Genomic DNA, 26694 nt, shown 5'->3' on the forward strand with positions numbered 1-26694 from the left:
GCCTGACTTATTTCCCTTAGCATGACACCCTCGAGGTCCATCCACTTTCCTACAAATGGCCATATGGAATCTGGCATGTATTTTATGCTGCTAGTGCAATTGAATTTGGACGAGCACATTTCCAATGCTCAAGGGCGCAATACGAACAAGAAGCTACTGCATGAGACCGAGCAACTATAAAGAAAGCATGGCGGAAGTTTGGAGCTCGTCCAGCCTGACTCCTTATTTACAAAAAAGTTAAGTACATATTCTGAGGTTATGCAACCAGTTAGTAGAAGAGGCAGGATTGGAATCCAGTTATTCTTACCCTAGTGTATGCTTTTATTTTCAAAGCTGATTAGCAGCAAAGCTGGACTAGAAACCCACCTCCTCATTCCTGCTTACATCTGCTCTGGGCTTCTCTTTCCCACCAGGCACAGCCTAGAGGGAAGAGGCCTCTCTACCTGTCCTTTCTCCTAAATAAACTAACAGTTCTGCTGAAAACAATTTGACTACAAACCAAGGCCACAGTGAGGTTGAATTTTTCCATATCCTTCCACCAGATAATACTGTTTTTTATGACTTGTCACCTTGTCCCCAGAAACTCTTACTTTCACCAAGCTACTTAAAAACGAATTCCTTTATGCAGCAGTTCCCAATGGAGGTGTCATCAGAATCACCTATGAAGCTTCAAAAGAATCCAAATTACTAGTCCCCTGCTCCAAATCTTGAATGCTAGGTCTGTGGAGGAATTCGAGTAGAGAGCTGTTTTTTAATGGTTCCCTGGGGGTTCTGATGCACACCCCCAACTCACCATGACCTCGCCAACTGTCAGATCACCACTGGCATTGCTAGACCCCCAGGTGGTTGCACACAGTTCTGATTTTAAGAAAGAGCCTGGTCTCAAGGAAAGAAATATGAGAAATAGGTACCCCAGCACCTCCCAGGGCGGGGCTGCCTGGCTTACTTTTCCTCCACACTCTCTGCCCCCAAGGACACCGTCAGCCTCATTTCCTGATCCTCCAGCCTCACCAGCGGTACAGCCCGGGCTGCTGGGGCACGCAGGAATGCGGCAGACAGGACTCGTTCTGGTGGCCTTGGCTGCTTGTGTGGCTCTTCCCTCCTCAGAAGGTGAGTGGGGGTGCCGGCTACCTAAGCCTCCAGTGGAAACACGGGGTGCTGCCTCCCCAAGACGGAGCAGGAAGGAGTGAAGTGGTGGCGGCAATTTGGGGCGGGAAGTTTGATCTCTTCAGGTAGGAATTTCCAGTTATCTACAAGAGTCTGCATAGGTTTAAATTGCTGATCTTCAAGGACGGAATGCCATTTGAACAGGGATGTTGGTAATTTGTCTCGTGGAAGATGAGATCTTTCCACGCAGCAACTTTGAGCTGTGCTTCCTTTTCTGATGACAGTCTCTTAGAAAGTTCCCAGGTAGGGGTTGGAGGATAATCCCTATTATTCGGCCATCTCCCCCTTCCCCTAACCTGCTAGACTGGATCCAAGTGTGTGTTCCTGGAGGAACGGCAGACATCACCTTCTGGTTAGGGGTTTGGGAAGCAACAAAATCAGCCCTGTGGATACTGAAAACCAAAACTCCAATCTGACCTTTAAGAAGGGATGCATGATAAAGGAGTCTGGACCATACAAATTATATCAAAGAGAACTCAACTTGTGAATTGCTAGCACATATATGGACATTGTAACTGCATTTGGACTGGAGGCAATCTTTTCTACGGTACTTAGGAAAACTAAACATAAGTACTTAATACCCGACTCATTTGATTCTTTCCCACTGTGTCTTTTCTGAAAGTTTACCCTGAATAGATTCTCTAAATCCAGATGACAGGGGAAACGTGAGTCGTGTCTGATCTGCTGTTGAAAACATTTGCCAACCCTTGAAAACTGAAAGATTTTGTATATACATGCTCACATATACACTCAAATTGGATTTTAATGCTTCTCTTGAAAAATCACATCTGGCAACAATGGCCCCATGTCCCCTGGCAGGAGCTGGCTAGAGCACCGGAGGGTCAGTCCTTTCCTGAAGCTGACTATCATCCTGTTAACTGCCTGCTTCTCCGAGGCCTTTGTTTAGGGGCCCAAGATAGTGCACCAACGTACTGGGCTTCTATTACCGAGCATGGAAAAACCTAGATAATCTCTTCTTCATTTCTATCAATCTGTCTTACCAAGACAAAGACACAAGTGTATCATTTTCTATGTTTCTGTCAAAATTTTTCCGACAAATTCACCATTGAAATTTTAGGATTCACTTTCACTCTTTCTCAAAGGCTTCCCTGCTTAGGCTTTATTTCTAGTTTTGGCAGTGCACATTTTTTTTTTCACATAAAGCTTTGAAATAAACATGTATGTATCTCCATTCAGCTTCCTGACCTGTTTCCGGCTGTCCCTGGGCGGCAGCAGTAGCCCTCCTGTGGGGGAGGGGGAGAAGGGCAGACGGAGGGGCAGGGGTATGGGACTGTGTCCTGCCAGAGAGGGCTGGACAGCAAAACACAGCGGTGTTTGCAAAAGGTTTGAAAAAGGTACAGTTGGTGATGAAAAAGAGAAAGAGAACTGAGGAAACCCCGCAGTGGCCTTTTGGGTGATTCCCAGGGCTTTTCCTGAGGCATTTTGGGCCACAGGAAAATCACATGATCTGGGAAGCGCCAACCCTCTGCCGTCTAAAAATAAGTATGTCAGGTTAAAATAAACGAGAGGAGGCCTGAGGGCAGCCATGGAACTGACAGGGGGAACCCACTGCTTTCCATTAAAACCTTCCATTAAGTATCTGTGTGTCCCACGTGTCCCATGGGAGGCTCTAAGGGATGGGGGGGGGGGGCCGGGGCCGGGGAGGTAGGGAGGAGAGGAGAGAGAGCCAGGGAGGTGGGGACTACTGGGCAGTGCAGGGAAGGAGGTATAGGTGGCTTGGCAATTGTCACAGGCTCCCGCAGGGGACTGGGAAGTGGTCTGTGCCAGTTGGGGACTTTGAGAAATACATTTCGTTCTTCCAGGCACCAAAGGTTCCATTACCTTAATGGTCCCTTCAATGGCCATTTTAATGTTATGGCTCAGTAACTGGCATTCTCAAAGCGTTTTGCATAAATCAGGAAGCAGTTGACTTACCTGTGATTAAAAGCCTTGGATTCTACCCAAAGGTAGGAGGGTATATATTCCTGGCGACGTGGCTGCTGGCTCTGAACACTCAAAGCCAAGTCCATAAAAATGTCTATCATCCACTCCAGTGGCCCTGAGCCAGATTACTTAAAGCCACAATCTAGGGTTCTGCGGGCCAGCTATTGTTACTATAGACATTCGGGCTAAGGCTCAACTTGGGCCGGCCTCGTAGTCCCAAGCCGACTCGGTTCTGACAACCTGTTTTCTCACAATAGCATGGTTCCTCCTCACACACACACTTGCTGGGGACTTGCCACTTGCATCCTAAAAAGCCATTTTATTTTCTGTTTGTTTTAATTATAGGACACTTGCTAGAATATATATTTGTGCTTGAGGGGCATCTGGGTGGCTCAGTCGGTTAAGCGTCTGACTTTGGCCCAGGTCATGATCTCATGGCTCATGGGTTCGAGCCCTGTGTGGCTCTCTGTGCTGACAGCTCAGAGCCTGGAGCCTGCTTTCAGTTCTGTGTCTCCCTCTCTCTCTGTCCCTCCTCTACTCATGCTCTGTCTCTGTGTGTAAAAAATAAACAAACATTAAAAAAAAATGAAAAACCATAACAAATACTCAATGTACATTTTAAAAATATAGAATAAAATATATGAAAGTCTCTTTTCTCTATTCCTTTCATCCCTCTACCCATCCAGAGGTAATAATCCCTCTGGGTTCTGTGTATCCTTCCAGAACTCTCTCTATGCATTTACAAATATGAACTCACACACATTCACACAGATTTTTAAAAACATAAAAAGGAAAACAATCTATGTATTATTTAATATTTTTTTCATTTAATTAATTATAGAAACAGTATAGCTGTTTCACACACATAGTCGTTTCTTAAAAGTTTGGATCATTCATCTTAGAGACAACATACAAACTTCCAGGAATAATTTGGAAGATTGAAGTCTCGTTTATTCCTTCATTATCAGCCAGAGTCCTATTAAGAGACAAAAATTAGATCTGAATTTGAACAGGGAATGGTTAATATAACAAATTATTAGCTGTAACAAGAGATGGGCTAGGAGGAGGTACACAGAAGAATACAGGGCTGGGTAGGGCTGATACTGGTAGGCGTGAAGTGGCATTTTCGAGGGAAGAGATCCTGTACCCTTCCCTGCCTCGCTGCAACTCAGACCTTGTTGGAGAGGTCACAGCCATGGCTCACCGAGTGGCGGGAGAATCCCTAGTCTGCCCTCCAGTTTGCAGGAGCAAGTTCCTCACAGGGAGGTGTCTCACTGGAGACCCTCTGCCACAAAATTGCCCCGGGTAGGGGTGCTGCTGGCTGCCATGCGCTCCTAGAGTGCCAGCCCATGAAGGAAACGTATTTAAAGAGCTCATCTTAATTCCCTGGAACTGGCGATTAAGGGTGAATTTGAAGCTGAGGGGCAGTAAATGCACAATGGGCACATTCCACAAACACTTAACATTGACCCTTGGATGCCTACTGTGGAGCAGGTGATGTGGTTTTGTTTCCAACTATTGAATGTTTACCATTTGTCAGCTTGTTCTTTTATATATATAAATATTTATTCATTTTTGAGAGAGGGAGAGAGAGAGTGCAATTGGGGGAGGAGCAAAGAAAGAGAGAGAGAAGAGAGAGAATCCCAAACAGGCTCTTGAGCAGAGAGCCTGACACAGGATTTGAACTCACGAACTGTGACACCATGACCTGAACTGAAGTCGGACGTTCAACCAACTGAACCACCCAGGTGCCCCTGTCAGCTTGTTTTAATTACGTAAACGTATAAACTCCAGCAATCCTCACACCACCCCTAGGAGAAGGTGCCATTCCCTTCCTCATATTACAGATAAAGAAACTGAGACAGAGAGAATGAAGTAACTCATCCAACGCAAGCTAGTGGGTGGTAAAGCCAGGAACTGAGCCTGGCTGTTTGTCTCCATTTGCTTAACCATTGTGCAGTAATGCCTTCCGGCATGTCGCCGTGGCACAAAATTATCCTAATTTCCTTCAGGAACATTCCCCGACCGGCCTAAGTGTCCATGCTGTGAGAAGCACTAGTGACCAAAGGTCTTCATATGAAGGTAAAGAAAAAGTCTCATTCACTTTCTACAACCCAGATGTTATCCCAGGGTTCCCAAAAGGATATTATTTGAAATGATATTATTGGGGCATAGCAATGTCATGCCTCATTGCTTGGTGGTCCTTCCTACGTCCTCGGTGTTAGCAGTGGATGCCTTCACTTGCAGGCATCCACAGTGTGATGTGGCTCCATTGAAGTGACTCTAGCGACGTCCAGGAGAATAGGGAAATGTATCCTTAACCAAACACATTCAAAACCTGATGTTTATTTATTTATTGGTCTTCTTAAATTGCACTCACAAACTTGAGATACTGACAGAAGGCAAGGGAATCTTTCTTACTGGTTTTATCTTTATCCTAGGAATCCTTGCCCCAACACTGGTATAACATCTGCTTTGTTTCCATTTTCCTGTGTTCTATCAAGGGCTCTTTTATACCGGTGTTTTGCAAACTGCATTTCTAATAAACCCCCGAGGGGTGTCATTGCTGCGGCTGCGGGAACCACACTTTGAGTGGCAAGAGACACACGATGCATCCAAGGAAGAGAGGAGGCTGGCTCATCCCTCTATAATAAGAGCATCATTTCCTTAAAAACCAGGATCTTTTATGTCATGGATTTGACGTGAAGTGTTTTAGTGTTCATCTTCACAGATCCTGGGCAGGAAATCTTTAAAGCCTTGGTCCAAAATTGGATCACAGACAGAACCAAATGAGGGACAGACAGTGGTGGCAAATCACCCACCCAGCTCTCTTGACACTTTATACTGGAAATATTACAACAAACCCCCAAAGGAACAGAATCCATAGAGAAGACACTTTAATTAATAAGACAAATAGTAATACTTTTAATGAGACACTGATATCTTTATTCAGTATAATGGGGCAAATTATTCATCATATGAGTTGACCCCTTATTATTTGAGGGTGGAGGGATAGTGTTTCTAAAAGCGTTGTGTAACTTAAGGACATTTGGGACATAAGACCTTGACCAAACACTGATAATCTTATTTCCTAAATTTAAAAAAAAAAGGAAAATTATTTTAATAGCAGTAGAAGCCTTAAAACAAGACAAAATAAAATATAAGACAAAAGAGCTTATTTCAGCTCAAGAGACATTTATTTAGCACGAATACCAGGCACTGCTCTGTGTGGGAGGGTATAAAGATACACTGAGGGAGCTCACAGTCAAAAGACAGAGTCCAACCAACTCTTCGTTTTATATACGGTGACGACAGGAAAGCACAGGATGCTGTGGTACCACAGATTCACATACGTAAACAGCAAGGCTGATGATGCCTTGAACTTGGGTGGTGGTAACAGGGATGAAAGCAGGGGACAAATGTGACTGGCTATGGGGAGTGCCGCTGGGGGATGGCAGGACACGTGGGTTTCTGCTTGGGTAGCGGCAAATGACCATCCAGTGAGACAAGGAAAGGAGAGATATTTCAGTGTTGGGAAATAATGTCTTCAGTCTGGGATTTACTGAGTTACTTATAGCCTGTGGACTAGTCGGAAGTATGTTCGACAGCAGCGGAAGGACACCTTGGTGTCTCAGTAGAGCGTTGGCCTCTTGATTTTGGCTCAGGTCATGATCCCAGGGTGTTGGGATTAATCCCTGCATTGGGCTCTGCGCGGAGCGTAGAGCCTGCTTAAGAGTCTCTCTCTCCCTCCGCTCCTTTCCCCCACTCCTGCTCTCTTTAAAAAAAAAATAAATAAACAAAACACAGCAGTTGAATATATGTCGGGAATTTATTGGCATAGAGAGTAAAGTAGATAAAGATATTTTAAAGCTACTGACATAGGTAGTAATTCAAAGCATGAGAAGATGTGAATGGAAAGAAGAGAAGGTCAAGGACGGAACTCTGAGGAGTAACTATTGAGGAGAAGGGGAGGAGTTCAAGGACAGAGAATGTAACTTCTCAGTATTAGGAGAACTGGGAGACGAGTGTTTTCTCGATCTGGGATATGGAAAGTTTCTAGGAAGGAAGGAGTACCAATGTCACATGCAGAAAGGGGGTCCTGCTATCCTAAAGCAGGTACTATCACTTACTAATTCTTGTATATTTAGTGCTTAGAACAATACAAAACACAAGATAGGCACTACACAAAGGCTTATGAAATATTATTGACCTGACAATCACTTTCATTAGTAAAATAATACATTTACTCAAATGATTCAAATTCAAAAACGTTTGAGATGGTGTTGATATTTTCCCAAGAGAGTTTTTCCTTGACCTAACCCAGGCTAAATTTTCAGTTAAAAAAAAAAAAAAAAAAAAGGTAGAAAACTTATCAATCCAATGAAGGGGGAAAAAAGGATGATAAAAAGAAAATAAAAAATAAGGTGAATAAGTAAATTTAGCCGAAGGTTAGTGTCACAATATTAATGTGAGAAATGCAGAATTTAGGCAAAAACTTGCAGTAGGACTAGAGGAATTTTACAGAAGGATACAAAGTATCAGTTCACAAGAAGGTACATCTAGGCCTAACATGCAAGTGAAGGGTCAAATTTTGTTTTTATTTAAAATTGTAGGAAGGCTGACGCTTGAACATCCTAGGAGTAGGGACCTATACCTCACCCCACCCTAGAGGAAAACCCCCACATACCTTTTGACTCTCCAGAAACTTAACTACTAAGAGCCTACCCTTGACCAGAAGCCTTATCAGTAATATAAACAGCTGATAAATACATATTTTGTATGTTATATGTATTATATACTGTACTCTTACAATAAGCTAAAGAAAGTATTCAGAATACCATAAGGAAAATACATTTAGGGCACTGTATTTATCAAACAGAAATCCCTGTATAGGTGGATCCACACGGTTCAAGCTTACGTTTTTCAAGGGCCAACTGTCCTTTATTCATCATAGATTTTTTTGTATAAACTTTTATTTCTAAAACTATTCCCTGAAAATATTACTTATTTCAATTACGGAGTTTTTTGGGCGTCCATTTAAATTTTGCCCGAGGCTACGGCCTCACTCCAATCCCGCCTATGGACCAGAAGGGTACTTGTGTGCATCTGAAAATAGAACTCCAAGTGATATATTGCAAAAAGTGGACAAAATCGGAAGGAAAGAAATCTGATATAATCTCAACAAGTTTGAGATTTTTAACCTACCCGCATCGGAAACAGGCAGGTCAATAAAAAAAACCGAACATTTCCCCGCAGCTCCATGACGGGCAGCGGCCGGCACCCAGGCCGGTGCTGGGGGCTCTGAACCTTGGTCTGCGCCGCCCACGCGCGGCCCCGGGACGCTCGGGGCAGAGGCTGGAGTCGCCAGCGGCCCGGTGAGGTCCCAGGCGACACCAAGCAGAGGCCTGCAGTTTCCCCCGGCCGCCGCCGGAAGAGGCCAGCGATTTTGGGTGCCCGTGGCCCCTCCCCTGGGCGTGGCCCTTACTCTCCTCCGGCCGCTTCTCCGCTAACGTCCTCTTCCCGCGCCGGGCGCGCCACCCACGCGGCAACAGAGAAGCCGCAGTGCTTCGCCGGCAGCACCAAGCCGGTTGCGCACGCGCAGAGGCCGGAAGGGCGGCGGGATGTGGCTCCAGGGTGCCACAACTAGCACCACCCGCTTCTTGTGGCCGCCGCTCCTCCTCCTGCTCCTCGTCCTTGGGCTCGGGCTCCGGTTCCAGCACCAAGTCTCCGGCTCTCAGCCTCTCCTGCTTCACGGCCGCCACGACCGCAGACACGTGGGCTCAACGGCCGTAAAGCGCCGCGACGTCGTGCTTTTGTTTTTTTGTGTGTGTCCCCCTCATCTTTGGTTTTTGTTTGTTTTCGTTTCCTCTCTTTTCCAAGTTCTTGGTTGAATGTGTTTTTCTTAAGTGTGTTTCAAATAAGTGCACTTAGGCCAAATTTATAACCCACCCGTTATAATAAATAGTACTTAACGCTTTTAGAATATTGTGATTTTTTCTTTGACCTGTGAATCGAACACTTTTTTTTTTTAGTTTCAAAACAAATGATATTTGTTAAGTTTATAAATTTTGGGTATATTATTTAGATTCAAGCTTTTAAACGGCACAGGAACACTGTTAAGAGTGAAAAAGGAGCCCTGAGTGGAGATAATACTATGCAATTTTGTGATGTGGCGGGGAGGGGGGGACCCTTCATAGGTTCTTGACGGGGATCCCTGTAACAAAAGACATTAAAAAAGGGGAAAGCGTACATATCTACATAAGACGTGGGAGCCTTCATATGGAAATGAAAACCTTAAGAAGCAGTTTGAGTCAATACTTAACACATTAAGCGGGACAGAGTGGTAAATTGTGGGAAAGTGTTAAGACGTAGGTACTTGAGCTAGGGAAGATAGTTTAACAGGATTTGTACAGATTTTTCTTGGCCTCAACTTCCCCTGGAGTGGAGTAATACCTTCTCATTCCACTCACAGGGAGGGGTGAAGTCCCGCCCCCTTGTGGTAAAAATGTCTTTCTTCCTCCTAGTTCAAGGAGAGCACCTTTTACTTGGGACTTTTATCTCCTGCTCTTAGGAAAGTTAGAATGCCCTTTTTGCATTGGTATTTTTTAAGTGGCTTTAACTTAATATTATAGAGTGGCACTTTTGGGGGTGGAATTTTCTGAATGCCTTTAGTGAAATTAAATTAGAAATTGCAGATGAATGGACAATTTTTTAGAAAACTAAGATATCAAGATTGGAGAAGATATGGGAAACCCCCAAAAAGCAAATAACTGTTAAATTAAATCAGAGTTGAACATGTTGCCCTCAAACAGACATCAGGCCTAGATGGTTTCAGACGTTTTACCAATCATTGGAGGAACAGACAATCCTATCTTAGGCAAACTCTTCAAATAATAGAATAATAGAGAAAGCTACCCAATGCATTGTTGAGATTAATATAAGCTTAATACCCAAAACACTCAAGGCTGATATTAGGGGATAAAAGTATGGGCTAATCTTGTTTATGAAATAAATGCAAAAATTTAAATAAATAGTAGCTCAAACTCAGACTCGTATAAAAATTAATAAATTATGAAAAAAATTAATAAATGATGACCAAGTATGGTTTATCCTAGAAGGGCAGGGAAGAAAATAGATTAATCCATTATACTACTTTAAAATTTGTGTATTGAGAGGCGCCTGGGTGGCTCAGTCGGTTAAGCCTCTGACTTAGGCTGATGTCATGACCTTACAGTTTGTGGGTTCGAGCCCTGTGTTGGGCTCTGTGCTGACAGCTCAAAGCCTGGATCCTGCTTCAGATTCTGTGTCTCCCTCTCACTCTGCCCCTCCTCCACTCACACTCTGTTTCTCTCTCAGAAATAAACATTAAAAAAATGTTTAATTTGTGTATTGAGTTTACAATGGGTTAAGCCCTCTTCTAGGCATTTAACGAAGTAATGGATTAAAGGAGAAAAGCCTTTTATTTCTATACAGAAAGTGAGAAGAGATAAAAATGTTTCTTTACCTAGAAAACCAAAGAATATCCACTCCAAACTATTACAACTAAAAAAGTTCAGCAAAGTTGCTGGGTACAAGGTCAACATAAAACAACAGCATTCCTACGTATCAAAAATAACTAATTAGAAAACGTAATTATTCAAAAGACCACTCACAGTAGCACAAAACCTATAAAGTACATAGAAGTAGATGTAAGATAAGATGTACAACGATATTCTTTTCTTTATAAAGGTTTTGAAGGACACCAAAGAAAAGCTGAATAACTAGAGAGATAATTCCATACTTATGGATGGTAAAACAATATTTTCAGATGTCAGGTTTCCCAGAATTTAGTCCTAAACTCAGCAGAATTCCAACCAAAATTTCAAAGATTTTTGCAGAACTTAACAGCAGATTCTGAAGTTTATACGAAGGGTAAAGGGCCAAGAACAGTCAAGACAATTTTGAAGAAGAACAAGTTGGGTGGGGAGACTTAATTGTGTTAAGTATTAGGATTGATTAAAAAGTCACCTTAACTGAGACAGTGTGGAACCGATGCAAAGATAGATAAATAGAGCAATGAAACCAGAGAGAGCTCAGAAAGAGACCTCTGTGTACATGGGAACATGAAGATTTAAGGGGTGTGTACGTATCAGTGAGACTGGATGGTTCTGCTGTGGAAAGGAAGCAATCCTGACGACAAAAGATCCCTCTGTACCAATATAGACAAGCGAACACGATATATTATTGAGTGAGCGTTAACAGAGCTACAAGCCTGAAAGTGACTATGAAGTCAGAACAGAATCATGCACGTTTCATACAGGAAACGGGAAGATTCCATGAGCAGTGCGAAGCCTGATGGGGGGCTCAATCCCATGACCTGGATCATGACCTGAGCTGAAATCAAGAGTCAGACACTCAGACCAATTTAGCCACCCGAGTGCCCAGATTGGCAAGATTTTAAAGTGATTTTATGAAGTGTTATCGAGAATGTGCACAAATGGAACTTTCATCCACTGCAGGTGGGAGTGTAAATTGGCGGGATCACTGTGAGAGCAATTTGTCAGTATCAAGTACAGTAGAAGGTGCATATTTCCTCTCTGTAGCCTTCCAGTTTTAGTATATGTGCTGCCAAAGCAAGTATATCCTACAACCTAGTGATTCCCTGTGAAGGTCTGTTCTCCTCAGAGCAGTGGCCCCCAAGTGTGTTCCAGAATTCGCAGAATCAGGATCACCTGGGAAGTTGTTAGACATGCGCATTTTTAGGCCTCATCTCCGGTGTACTGACTCAGAAACCTGAGGTAAGGGAGGAATTGACAGCAATCGGGTCTAAAATCCTTTCAAATGATTCTGATGCACATTTAATTTTGAGAACCACTGCCTTAGAGGTTCTCAAGGCCCAGGGAGACATAGAAGACCAAGCAAGGCTTCACTTAGTGGTTTAAAACAAAGTGTCGTGCTCTCTGGATTCCAATCCCAGCCCTGCGATGTCCTGGCACTTTAATCTGGAGAAAGTGATGCAGCGTTTCTTTTTGTTAGTAATCCATCTATGAGATGGAGGTAAATATAGTACGTTCTACATATAGTTGCTGTGCATGAATTAATTCACATATGACAGTGGCTGACACAGAGTAAGCACTCCACAAATGTAGCCTCTTGTTAGGGTATTAATTGCAACCATTAACAGTTAACAGTAAAGTACTGGAAAAATATTTCTTAAAAATAAGACTGAAAGCAAACATAGAAAAGGATTAAAATTGGTAAAATTTTGGATGGTGGGTATATAGGTGTTGTATCATCCTTTGTGCTTTACTGTGTTGAACATTTTGATTTTATTTTTTATTTATTTTTGAGAGAGAGAGAAGAAAGAGAGACAGAATCCAAAGCAGGCTTAAGCACAGAGCCCAACATGGGGCTTGAACTCACAAACCCCATGTGGGGCTCAAACTCACGAACCATGAGGTCATGACCTGAGCTGAAGCCAGGCGCTTAACCGACTGAGCCACCCATGCGCCTCTCTACATTGAGTATTTTGGAGGCAAAGGAGAATAGGAGAGGGTGTCATCAGTTATCTCTCCACATTTAGATTTCCAGAGGAGATTGTTAGTTTAAGTAAATTATGATGTCTGCACTAAAAAATATTTCCGTAGGGGCATCTGGGTGGCTCAGTCAGTTAAGTCTCTGACTGGCTCAGGTCGTAATCTCACGATTTGTGAATTCGAGTCCCAAGTCGGGCTCTGCGCTGACAGCCAACAGCCTGCTTTGGATCTTCTGTGTCCCTTTCTACTTCTCCCCAGCTTGCTCTCTCTCTCTCTCTCTCTCTCTCTCTCAAAAATAAACAAACATTAAAAAAAAAAAAAAGACTCCCATAGAGGTTACTGAACTTGTGTTTTTGGCATCTTCCTCTTACAACTTGCACTCATAATATTCTATAACTCTCACCAAATTTGAATAGATTCTATCTTTTCCCACTTGTGTACCTTTATACCCATTGTCTCCTCCACATCTACTGCCCTAGTCAAATCTCCATCTTTCAAGTTCCCAGCTCAAATGCTACCTCCTTGATAAAGATGTACCTGGGTTACTGGTATAATTTTCTTTTCTGCCTCTGAATGTTCCAGACACTCATTCTATTTCTCGCATAGCCCTTGCCACATTCTGCCTTATGTTAGAAGTGTTTTCCTCCTACTTTGTCTCACACTTCTTTTACAGTAGCAAATTGTCTTTTAATGGGGCAAAGATTAGTACAGTCAACAAAAAATTGGAGAATGAAATATTGAGTTCAACTGACTGAATACACACATCAGATGCTATCCATGAAACTGTGTTGTCTGGGCTTCACTGGCCGGTGAATAGCAATTATGATGTTCCGAGTCCCCACCTTGTTGCCTAGTCAGTCATCACAGGTTTTTCCCAGGATCCCCCAAACAAAATATTCTTGATAATTCTCAAACTGTGGGTCGTAGAAAAAGGTCTTTTCCCTCTAGGAGTCTAGGAGAGGCGGTCTGATAGGGTAGAGAGGCTGGCCTCTCACATAATCGGTGCCCCTGCCTGCAGTAATATGGGGCCTCTGCTGGGCAGCTGTGGGGCGGACCCACCACCTACTCACTGGTAGCGCCCACTTACCCCAGAGTGCTGACCTCAGCCTGCAGGGAAGCGCATCTTCCGTTCTCATGAAGCATCTTTCCGAAGAGATTCCCACGTGGAGCTGTTGGGGCTGATACACTCTGCAGTGTCCTTTCCAAAGCAAAAGGGCATGTCTGGAGCAGTTAGGAAAGGGGATGGTGCGGAGCAGAAAAAGCCTTGCAATAAACCTGAGATCTTTGCTCGTTTATACCTCTGGGCCCTGCAGCTTTATTAAGCCCCCTCTGCAAGCCTTCTTTCTTATTTGCAATAATCTTCCCATATTTCTCTCAGGGAACCCCTACTCCATCAGACGGGTCTGTGTTTGTGTAAACTCCAGCTTTGGAACGAAAGCAGGTTCTTTCCCATGGGATTTCGTGCTTTGTGTAGTGGTGGCACTAGGGTGTCTGGGGAAGGCGTGGCTTTCTAATCCCTTATCAGTTTGCTTCCCCAACCAAGTAACTGTATCAATTGAATTAAAACTATGTAAATACTGGAGAAACGTCACCTAAGCCCTTTTTTTCAACCTTAATGCCACCTTTAAATCTTTCCTATCTGGAAATTCTGGATCATCACTGAAATCAGAGGAAGTTGCTGACCACTCTTAGAAATGGAAGTGTTCGGACAGGACGCTGATCGAGAAAACCTGTAGGGGACGCTGTTCTCCAAAAGAGCCTTGGCATTGTCCTAATCCAAACTACCGTGCTAACAGTCTTGGCTGTCTGACTTTTTGAGCACTCTTCAGAGGATTTCATCTCTCCTGGCTTTTTATATTTCCAGCTGCCTCAGGAGGGCACCATCCACACCTGTCAACATGAAATAAATCTGGCCTGCCTCTTACTTTTTGATAGTTAATCCAATTTAGGTTAAATGATCTCTGGGTGAGCACGTCCTACCTTCATTTATGAGAAATGTAATCTAGTTTACTAGGTGCATATAGGTCTTGCGTGCTACTCTGGCTTAAAACTATCCCTTGAACTGATGTCAGCACTCAGATAACTCACATTCCTAATCACACAGGCCTTCCAATATTTCTTAATTCCCACAATGCTTCTGAAAGTCCATTTCTTATATTGTAGGTGCTTGGGTCACAAGTAATAGCAGTGGCCTGAGTATTAGCTCTCTGAAGCTAGTAAGTCTTCAACACTCTACTCCCAGAGTCTAGAATAGTGACTCATTCTGTAAGAATTTATAAATGTGTGTGCAAATATATATATATATATATATATACATATATATATATACACACACACACACATATATATATCACGCTACAAGAATTCACATAGTAATTCTTATGTAGTAAGGTGATGAATGAATGGGTAGATATGTGAATAAACCCAAAACTTTGAGATTTTAAACTAGTTGGCTTGGAGAATAGGCAGCATAGTGTAGGAGATATTAATGCATTTTAGGAGATAAGTGCATTAATAAATGAAAGGACCACCAATGTTCTGTGCTCCTATAGCACTTAAAAATGGAAACACAATTCACGTAAAATAAAATTTACCATTTGAAAGCATACAATTCAGTGGTTTTTAGTATGTTCACAGAATTATGCAACCATCACTACTATCCAATTCCAATATGTTTTATCACTCCCCAAAAAGAGACCATGTTCCTGTTAGCAGTCCCTCCCCACTCGCTCTCACCCCCCAGCCCTGGCCACAACATCCGGTTTCTGTGGATTTGCCTATCCTGGACATTTCATATAAATGGAATCATACAACATGTGGTCTTTTGAATCTGGCTTCTTTCACTTGTAACCCCATTCCACTTAGCATGTCAATCTGCTAACATTTGTTTTGCTGTGTTGTGATTAGTTGTTTACCTCCCTGCCTCCCACTGGAGTATTAAACATCACAAGGACAGAGACTATGCCTTGTTTATTTCGACTCTTCTAATGCAGGGTTCGAGACCGGGCACAGAGTGGACACTTGATAAATGTTTGCTTTTCCTCCTCCAGTGAATCTGGTTGGCTGGTGCTTGGATGTGCCTCTGTGCACACTCCTTATGTGCATAACAAAATGAAAAGCCTTTTACTGCGTCTAGATTGAGAGCAAAGAGGTAGATCCTTGTTGCGTGAAAGAACTTGCACTGGGAAAGGTAGACCTTTTCCTCATTGGGCTGCTGCACACTTGCATGACAGCTAAATTAAAACAAGTGAGGCTGAGCAGGACTATTAACACTCTGTATCACTTTTGTGGATACATTTCAGCTGTATCTTTTAATTCAAATTAGTGGTTGAAAAGTTACTGAAGACATTTTTGTAAATGAATTTATGCAAATATTATTAATGTATATTTGGGGAATATGTGTGTATGTGTTTATTTATCTAATTTCCTGAGAATATATATATATCTAATTTCCTGAGAATTAAAAATATAGTTTTGGGTTAATGCGAAGTTGTGATTGATCTATATCTCAAGCTGAGATTCTCTTCTTAATATGGCCTATGGCAGGCAGCACTGGGCTATTCAGGACACGTGGGACGGGAGAGGAAGGAGAAAGTCTTTCTTTCTAGAGGGAAAGAGCTCCTGCTAAGTTGACGCAGCTCCTCCTTGAGGCTATGAGACTAGAGTCAAGGCATTTCCCCAAGGCTCTGGAAAGGGCCTGAAGGCAGCCCAGGGGCTCTTGGACCATAGTTGAAAAGACTCTCAACAGAGTATCCTTGCCCTGGTCTAAGATACCAGCTTCTATGAGTTTGCCTCGGACACTGAGTTACACAACCAAGAGGAGCATCCAGGACTCGGGACACGTCCTTCCTTCCACTTGGACTGCCTTACGCCCTTTCTCAATCAGGTGAATTTTTACTCCTCTTTTACACTTGAGTCCCAACTTCATGTCCTCTGATGCCTACCTTGTCTTTCCTATTCAGAATTAATTTCTCTAATTTTCTTTGTTTCTATAGGACTCGGTTCAGATTTCCATAGCTTTGGAAGTTTAAAAAAAAGTACAAAGAGTGCACACTAGTTACAAAGTTGCCCCCTCTCTGGAGTGGTCTTTGCTTATAAATTCAGGCATATACAGTTCCATAATTTTTCCTCTGTGTATGTGTCACATTCTTTTTATAAAAATGGGATCATGTATAGTTCTTATACTGAAACTTGCATAGCAATAAATTATGGATATTCATGTATCTTAATACATGTGTGTGTGTGTGTGTGTGTATGGAATAAAGGATTTCATTTGGATGTGCTATTACTTATTTACCTATTGGTACACCTTTAGATGGTCTCTAATGTTCTGCTATAGTGGACAGCTGTGCATCTGTCCTTATGACTTGTGGGAGCCTTTCAGAAGGACAGAATTCCATAAGCACAATTATAATGGGCCAATAGAGTTGTATCTTAAGCATTTAATTCCAAATGTGCCTCCTCCCCTATAGCCTCTTGAGGACACGGACATACTGTTATATTTATCCGTGTATCCCCCCCCCCCCTTACTAACATGGTGCCTGGAACATTTCAACTGCACAATAAATGTTGAGTAATTGAATGAATGAGTGAATAAATGAATAACAATGGAAAGCTGTGATGCTCAAAAAATGAGTCACATAAAAATTCTTTTTTAAAAAATTTTTTATGTTTATTTATTTTTGAGAGAGAGAGACAGAGACAGAGACAGAGTGTGAGCATGAGAGGGGCAGAGAGAGGGGGAGACACAGAATCAGAAGCAGACTTCAGGCTCTGAGCTGTCAGCACAGAGCCTGACATGGGGCTTGAACCCACGAACCGTGAGATCATGGCCTGAGGGAAAGTCAGACGCCCAATGGACTGAGCCAGCCAGGCGCCCCCACGTAAACATTCTTAATTTCATATTCAGTTCCTCTACTCCATAGTTGTAAGTGACCTGATGTTTCCATGTGGGCAAAGCATGGCTACTGAGATCTTCCCCTATCCTTAGGGTAGGTACTGCTATTATTTAGAGCCGACACTATGGAGAGTTCCAAACACTTCTTTTAGCACCTGATTCAGGGGTCAATTTCTGTTATTATAAAGCTGCCACCTGCACCCACGATTGGCTATAATTTCTAAAAAATATTTTTAAAATTTACTACCCACTTGGTGGAATGGGAAGCATAGGAGAATACTGCGTGCTTGTGGCATGTAGGAATTTGCAGAGACACTTTTTAGTAGGAGATCGGATTTCCTCTCAGATTTGTGTTGCCCTCCATACATCTGGGTAACATAAGCTCCTCCTACCTTGACCTCTTTCTCCAGTCACTCTCCACCTTAAAGCATCTTGCTAATCACTGCAAGATGGATTTTTCTAACACTCTTCTCCTTTCCCAAATCTTTAATGATCCTCATTTCATAAAAGATAAGCCTCCTTAGACTGACATTCAGTGCCTCACTGGTGTGACCTCAGTCAGTCTTTTGAACTATATCTTCCCCAGCTCACCTTCCTAACTACTCAATTCAAACAAAGTAGTTTGTTTTTCTGCATTTCCTAAGTATAGCTTAAGCTTTCCTGTCTCAGAATTCTTGCCCATGCCCTTCTGTTAGTCTTGAAAAGTCTTCATTTTTCTCCACTCATCCAAGTCCTTAAAGATTTATCCAAGTCCTTCCCTGGTAGGAAACTTCAAACCTGTTCCAGAAACCCATGTGGTCCCTCTCTTCTAAACTGTGTGGGCCACTCTGTCCACCTCACTTCCTTTATCTCTAATCAGGTCAGTCTTCAACCCCGCTAGCATGGTTGTCTGCAGTTATTTTACATTTCTTCACTTGTTTTGTGTCTTTGCCTATCCTTAATGTTCTATTTTCCCCAAATACAGTGTAAGTAAGGGAGAGACATGTCCTGTTCCTGGTCAGCATTCACAGAGCCCTCAGTATGAGTTTGCCCCTTGTTCGAGTAGATTAGCATTCTGTTTCCCTGGAACCTATGAAGAGAGCCAGGACCAGGCTACTGTTTGTTTGCTGTTTTTGTTTTTATTTTTTGTTTTTAAATTCCAGTAGAGTTAACATACAGTGTTTTTTTCGTTTCAGGTGCACAATATAGCGATTCAGCCATTCCTGACATCACCTGGTGCTCATCACAAGTGCCCTCCTTTATCCCCGTCACCTGTTTCACCCATTTGTTCTTGATATTCAAGAGTCTGTTTCTTGGCTTGTCTCTTTCTCTCTCTCTTTCTCTATTTTTTTTTAACCTCTGTTCATTTGTTTTGTTTCTTAAATTCCACATATGAGTGAAATCATATGGTATTTGCCTTTCTCTGACTGACTTATTTCACTTAGCATTACCCTCTCTATCTGTATCATTGCAAATGGCAAGATTTCATTCTTTTTTATGGCTGAGTAATACTCCATTGTATATTCATATACCACTTCTTTATCCATTCATCTATTGATGGACACTTGGGCTGCTTCCATAATTTGACTATTGTAAATAATGCTGCTATAGACATAGAGGTGCATGTATCCCTTTGAATTAGTGTCTTTGTGTTTTTTGGGTAAATACCCAGTAGTGTGATTGATTACTGGATCGTAAGGTTATTCACTTCTTTTTGTGACTTTTTGAGAAACCTCCATATTGTTTTCCATAGTGGCTGTACCAGTTTGTATTCCCACTAGCAGTGCACGAGGGTTCCTTTTTCTCCACGTCCTCACCAACACTTGTTGTTTCTTGTGTTGTTGATATTAGCCATTCTGATTGGTGTGAGGTGATAACCTCCTTATATTTTTCATGTGCATGAGTGATGTTGAGCCTTTCTTCATGTGTCTGTTGGCCATCTGGATGTCTTCTTTGGAGAAATGTCTGTTTCTATCTTCTGCCCATTTTTAAATTGGATTATTTGTCTTTTGGTGTCTAGGCCATTGTTCTATGAACTGTAAGATGTAACCTTTTCTTTCTTCTCTCCTTTTAGCCATACTTCCCATTGCCTCCAGCTGCTGCACTGAGGTTTCACGCCACATCTCCAGACGGCTTCTGGACAGAGTGAATGTATGTCGCATTCAGAGAGCTGATGGGGATTGTGACCTGGCTGCCGTCATGTGAGTGCTCTGCCTCAGGGAGGTCTAAACCTGTCCAGTGACCATTTCTTGGCCAGTAAGCAATAGGTTGGGAAGGCTTTGCCTGATGTGCAACATACAAACAATCATTCAAAGAAGGGAAGGAAGAGTAGATAAACCTTTCTGGTGCCAGGCTGCCTGGAGGGAGCACGCAGTCGGTCAGTACTGGCATGCTCAGAGCCCACAATGGCCTCCGCTGCTCCTACCGCAAGTACTATGACTCAGGATAAATACCTTCAGTCACTGGGCAATGTGCATGACTATCCTAAACATAGCTAGGCACATTCTGAGGAAAAGAACAAAACAAAAAGAAAAACAGAAGGTGACTCTGTTTTATTTTGTGGCTTAACTGTAGCTTTTTCCAGGCGAGTGTATGAGTTGCTGTCCTTTTACTCTCTGAATTCCTCAGGGGTGTATACAAGTTTTAAAGAGAAGTATAGAAAAGACCATGATGAGGTACCATCTCACACCGGTCAGAATGGCTAAAATGAACAACACTGGAAATAATAGATGTTGGTGAAGATGTGGAGAAAGGGGAGCCCTCTTGCACTGCTGGTGGGAATGCAAACTAGTGCAGCCACTCTGGAAAACTGTGTGGAGGTGCCTTGAAAAGTTAAAAAAAGAATTACCCTAGAATCCAGCTTTTGGCACTACTAGGTATATATCCAAATGGTATAAAAATACAGATTCGAAGGGGCACATGAACCCCAGTGTTTATGGCAGCATTGTCAACAATAGCCAAACTATGGAAAGAGCTCAGATATCCATCGACTAGATAAAAAAGATGTGGTACATACACAATGGAATATTACTTGGCCATTAAAAGGAATAAAATCTTGCCATTTGCAACAGTGTGGATGGAGCTAGAATGTGGTATGCTAAGTGAAATAAGTCAGTCAGAGAAAGACAAATATCATATGATTTCACTCATATGTGGAATTTAAGAAACAAAGCAGGTGAACATGGGAGAAGGGAAAAAAAGAGAGAGGGAAGCAAACCATAAGAGACTCTTAACTACAGAGAACAAACTGAGGGTTTGTGGAGGGAATTGGATAGGGGGTGGGCTAAATGGGTAAAAAGGGCACTTGTGATAAGCACTAGGTGATGAATCACTAAATTCTACTCCTGAAACCAATATGACACTGTATGTTAACTAATTAGAATTTACATAAAAACTTGAAAAAAAACGGACGCCTGGGTAGCTCAGCTTAGGTCATGAGCTCATGGTTCGTGGGTTTGAGCCCCACGTCAGGCTCTGTGCTGACACCTCAGAGCCTGGAGCCTACTTTAGATTCTGTCTTCCTCTCTCTCTGACCCTCCCACAGTCACATTCTGTGTGTCTCTCCTCAAAATAAATAATGATTAAAAATTTTTTTTAACTTGAAAAAAACAAACAGAAGTATAGAGATGTCTGTCCCTATCACGTGCAATCAGGTGCAAATGCTTATCTTTGCTCTTGATTCTGGGCTGTTGGCTCATGGTGAACACTTTCACCCCACCTCTGGCTCAGTTATTTAAAATTTTAGATTTCTGTATTCTTCATGTCACCATAGAACTTCAAAACCCAAAACGCACAAATCTGGATTCTGACAACAATGCTATGAGGAAGGCATAAATTATCTCCATATCACGCAGGATAAAGCTGTGTCTGTGGAGAGGACCTAGGTAACCTGAGTAACATACAGTTAGAGAATAACAGAAACGTTATGTGATCTGGGTCTTTTCATTCAGAACACCATGTGCCTCAAAGAGCTCTCAAAACTGATGATGGAACCAACCATAAAATGCTCTCTCCAAACTTCATTGATTCTGCACCTTCAAATCATAACCACAGCACATTAGACATCTCCCTGGTGTGCTGGCTTTAACACCGCTTATGGCTGCAGGGGATGCCAATGAGCCGTTTGGTACCCTCTTCTTTGAGCTCCAAATAAGCCCATTGCTTATGCCTGAGTCACCGAGAAGCCTCTTTATTTATTCAATGAATTCAACAAATAGTTATGATTAACATTTATGTTCCAAGCATCGTTCTAGCCCAGCTTGCACTGGGGATGCAGCAGTGTCCAATAGACGGTGCCCTCCTGCAGTCCCCAGTGACTCTATTCTGCTGGGTCCTACAGACGATTCTCTGAGATTTAAGATACATTTTCTTTCCCTTTCAGAAGAATCCATCTATTACCCGACTTTGAAAAACACTGCTCCAAGACAGGATTCTTAGAAATTCAGAGGAAGAGGGACACCTGGGTGGCTCAGTCGGTGAAGCATCCCACTCTTGATTTCGGCTCAGGTCTTGATCTCACAGATCGTGAGACAGAGCCTTGCGTCAGACTCTGTACTGTCAGCACAGATTCTAGAATTCTCTCTCTCCCTCTCTCTCTGCCCCTCTCCCACCCTCAAAAACAAAATTAAAAAGCACTTGATTTTAATTAAAGGAAAACGATGCAGCCAATCTTGTGGATCTAACAATACTTTTGGAACACCCCGGTGGTTCAGTCGGTTAAGCATCTAACTTTGCTCAGGTCAAAGTTTGTGGGTTCACAAACCTCTGTGTGGCTTCACAGGTCTCTGTGCTGACAGCTCAGAGCCTAGAGCCTGTCTCCTCTCTCTGCCTCCCTTGCTTGTGCTCTGTCTCTCAAAAATAAACAAACATTAAAAGAATAAATAAATAAAAATACTTTATTAAAATACAGGCTTGTAAATTGGCCTCTCTGTGCTATAAGACAACTGAAAAATAGAGTAGTTATGACCTCATCTCAAATAAGATGAAATTTGACTAAGTAGTATTTTAAGTGATAAATTACATATCTTCTTTGTTGTTGTTTTCCTGACATTCAACATGAATAGATAAAAGTTCTCTTATTTTCAAATTGTTTTACTACAGAGACTGTCTTTGCTTATCTAATATGTAGTCCCTTAACTCTTGAGTGTTTAGGTTTGAGACAAGTATTTCAGATGCAGAAAACATTGCAAGTGTTGGCAAGAGAACTCCCAAAAAAGTATGTATTATTAACCGAAACTAATATAAATTAGCTTATAATGAACTCACTGGCTTTCTTTCCTTTTCCTTTTCTGCCTAGAACAGATCCTTTATTTCACACCCTATAAATGATCATTGTAAGTTTTGTTCTCTGATAGAGGAATTTGTTTAAAACCCTCTACTGTGACTTCATTAAAGAGCTTCTGGCTGTCTCTAAGCATAAACACAATGCAAAGCTGTTTATCTTGGGCAGAGGGCTGAGGTTTTGAAGCTCACAGATACTATCTGTTGGGAAGAAAACATGGGGTTATTAAAGTTATCTGGGAGGCTGGAGTATTTTTTCAGAAGTGAGTGTTGAGGGGTTATTGTACTTAGGGGAAGGGGAGGAAAGGGTTTAGGGAACAGTTACAGGTGGGTCTATTGGCCTGTCCCTAGCTACTACCTTTTGGGCAAATGAATCTGGATCTATGGTTTCTTAGAGCCCAAACTCTCCACCCACGAGTGCACTGCAGAGCGGGGCAGTACCCATCAGAATCCTGTGGAGTTGGGAGCAGATGCAAGAGTGTGGGATAGGCCGCCCCTTGTCTAGCATTATTGCCTCATCTCCTTGTATCCTGATGGAATGCACAGGGGATAGAGTGCAGGTGTAAGCAGTCTTCACACTTTTAAGGTCTGAAAACATCATAACATCTCGAACTTGGGAGCTATGTTCTGGTAGCTGATCTTTTCCCATTGTATTACATGGAGAGGTTGAGGCCCCACTGGGCAGGTGTTTGAAAAGGGTCCTGGGGCGCCTGGGTGGCTTGGTCACTTAAACAGCCAACTCTTGATTTCGGCTCGGGTCATGATCTCACGGGCTGTGAGTTTGAGCCCTGCATCAGGCTCTGTGCTCATAGTGTGGAGCCTGCTTTGGATCCTCTGTCTCCTCTCTGCTCCTCCCTCACTCACTCTCCTGCTTGCTCTCTCTCTCTCAAAAAAAAAAAAATTAAAAAAAATTTTTTTTGAAGAAAAAAGAAAAAGTCCTGCATGGTAGCTGCTGCTGCCTGTTTTCCTGGGGCTCTGCACCTCCCCTGTCCTCTGTCTGCGTTGCCCCATCTGGTGCTCCCTTTAGCCCCAGAGCCTGTGCCCCTCCTGGAAATGCCTCCTTCCTCGTGGAGCAAGGGAGCTGAGTGCTAGTTCCTTCCTGCATAACCTGTGGGCTTATCTGGTTGTCCGTGGAACCTTCTCCACTGGATGTCTGCTCAGGTCCTTGCTGACACCGCATGGAAAAGAGAGAGTGGTAGTCCTTTGGGAAAGATAGGAGCTTTGAGTCTTTCTTGTTCCTCCACTGAATGCAACAGCCATTCATGACATATGACAGCCTCTTGTCATAGCCAAAGGGGAAGCAGCTGGCCACAGTGAGAGGGAGCTTTGCTTTGGAAGACTTCTCAGCATAACGCACTTGGAGAATGTATTGTCTTCCTATCAAGAAGCTCACTTCTTTCAGTTTAATATTCCCACATGCTGGCTTGATTATACTGAAGCTCATTCAGACCTTGTCCCTACTCTCCTGTCATTTCAAGAGTCCCCACATTAGCAGATGGGTCATCTGGGGAAATGGCAGCCTCCTCTCTATCCCCCTTTTTTTTTCTTCCAATAACAGGGCAAGGGGTTGAGATGATCCAGACACAGAATGTTGTATGTGGAGAGCTAGCAGGAAGCGTGACATTGAACAAGAACTAGATGGCACCTGGTGGCAAGTTAAAAGTCACAAAATGTTTTGTCACAAGAAATTTTTCCAGTTATCAGAAGCTGTGAATGCTGCTTTAGGGTTCTCCCACCCCCAGGCCAAGATGAAAATGAAAACATTTGAGATGGGGTATAGATCATAGTATAATAAAATGTTAACAAACTCCTCGATGCTCCCTTGGAGGCCCTCACCCCACTGCTGGTCTCCTTACTGAAAGTTTTCTCCTTTGGCCTCCATTGCCCTAAACTTTTCTGATTTCCCTCTTTTACTAAATGCTCTTTCTTAGCTGTTCTTACCTCTTCTTGCTCTTTCTCATCCCTAAATATAGATACGTTCCAACTTCTTCTTTCCAAAGAGTTTTCTCTTTGTATCTTTAATTATCGTACCTGCTGTCATGGCTTTCACTATTCCCTATAAGAGAATTATCCCACAACCACCTCTTTATATCTGATTCGACTCCTAAATGCAGACTTACCTTTAGTTTGTTTGTTTGTTTTGCCTATGGAGCATCTTACAAGCACCTTATGCTGTCACATCCCAAAGGGGAACTTTTCATTTCCTGCCCAGAAGCTTCACCTTCTGACCTCAGCATCCACCCAGGCTGCCAGGACTGGAATTTCAAACTCACTTTCAAACCCTTCCTCTCCCACATCCTCCAATGTTTGATGAGTCGGTAAGTTGATTTTATCTGATTTTCCAGTTCTCTCATGTTTGGTATTCTTGTTCTGTTTCTACTGTCACCACCCAGTTCAGGTCATCATTGTCTTCGGCAGTAGCCCTTTCTTTCTTCCTTTTTTAATTTTGTCAATGTTCATTTATTTTTGAAAGAGAGGGAGAGACAGAGGCAGGGTGAGAGAGGGGGAGGGGCAGAGAAAGAGGGACAGAGAAAGAGCTGTCAGCACAGAGCCTGACACTGGGCTGGAACTCACGAACTGCAAGATCATGACCTGAGCTGAAGTTGGATGGTTAACTGCTTAACCCCTGAGCCACCCAGGCACCCCTGCAGTCGCCCTTTAAGTGGTTTCTTTCTATTCTTTTCCTACTTTGACCTTTCCGACATACTGTTAAAAGAGACATCTGTGTTCAGTCCCTATCACTTCCTTTCTTGAAAATCTCTCTCTTACTGCCTACCAAATAAAGGTTAAATTCTCTAATGTGCCTCTTAAAAGCCTTCATCCACTGGCTGTTTGCCAGCCTTCTTTCCCATCACCTGCCAGGCTTTGTCCAGGCCAGGCCCTGTTCCCTAAACATGCTCCCTCCTTCCCGCCTCTGCACAACATTTTAAAAATTGTTATTAAAATGGTAACAAATGCCTAGAACATTTTAGTTGATTGCTTTGTTGAAAACAAAACCAGACGGTTTTGAACAATTTTCACTCCATCTCTGTAACTAATTACTGGACTCCTACTGTGAACGGGGCCTTTTCAAGATGGCTCCAGACTATCCCTCTCTCAAGGAGCTTAATGCCACAGGACAAGGAGAAGTGCTGAAACAAAGAGCCAAATAAGAGACAGCATAAGTGCCAGAAGAGAGGTAATGCTGAGACACTCAAAGGAAAAAAGGGCATTTAGCTGAGAGAATCTAGAAAAACTTTATGGAGATGTTGGAGACGGGCAGTGAGGTATGAACTGGTTTTGGTGGGTGAAACTCCAGGTCAGGAAAGACAACTGTCTTCACTACTTACCCTCATTCCTTCCTTCTTCCCCTTCCACCTCCCCCTCCACTCCCTCTATCTCCTGTCTTCCTCCTCCTCTCCTTCTCTTCCTCCTCTCCCTCTATCCCCTCTCCCCTCCTCAAATTCCTTCTCCTTTGATACTGATGCTTGAGGAACCCAGGCAGAGGTATAGTAAAGATTCAGCCTAGTGGTACTCAACTTGAGGATTCAGTCTTTAAAAATACACTGTGTCTAAAAGTGGGAACTGCCTAGAAATCACTAAACTTCTATTCACTCATCCTTTCTATCAGTGATTTTGTTTTCTTCCCTTCTGGCAGCCTTCACATCAGGCACCGGAGGGTCTGCGTCAGCCCGCACAGTCACATTATTAAGCGGTGGATGAAAGAACAAAGGGCCAAGAAGAACGCTAAAGGCAAGCTTTGCCACAGGGACAAACAGGACGCCAAGAGGAACAGTAAAGGGGCGCACCAGGGGAAACCCAAAACCCATGGCCATCAAACTCCTTATTAAAGCGTTTACAAATGAATCCGCACAGACAATTCCTGACATGATCTTGGCCATCGGTTGCTTATGAATGTATCACGTGAATGTT

At 42.9% G+C, this 26694-nt stretch overlaps 1 protein-coding gene across 1 annotated transcript; it reads left to right on the forward strand.

Moving 5' to 3' along the window:
- The first annotated feature begins 1034 nt into the window (after nucleotides 1–1034).
- CCL28 (C-C motif chemokine ligand 28) lies at nucleotides 1035–26628 on the forward strand. Its single transcript, XM_029941494.1, has 3 exons — nucleotides 1035–1110; nucleotides 19577–19703; nucleotides 26420–26628. Exons 1-3 carry the CDS (start codon nucleotides 1047–1049, stop codon nucleotides 26610–26612), a joined length of 384 nt encoding a protein of 127 aa, XP_029797354.1. The 5' UTR covers nucleotides 1035–1046; the 3' UTR covers nucleotides 26613–26628.
- The last annotated feature ends 66 nt before the right edge of the window (nucleotides 26629–26694 follow it).

Source organism: Suricata suricatta, chromosome 6 (genome assembly GCF_006229205.1).
Source record: "Suricata suricatta isolate VVHF042 chromosome 6, meerkat_22Aug2017_6uvM2_HiC, whole genome shotgun sequence".
Classification (NCBI taxonomy): Eukaryota; Metazoa; Chordata; class Mammalia; order Carnivora; family Herpestidae; genus Suricata; species Suricata suricatta.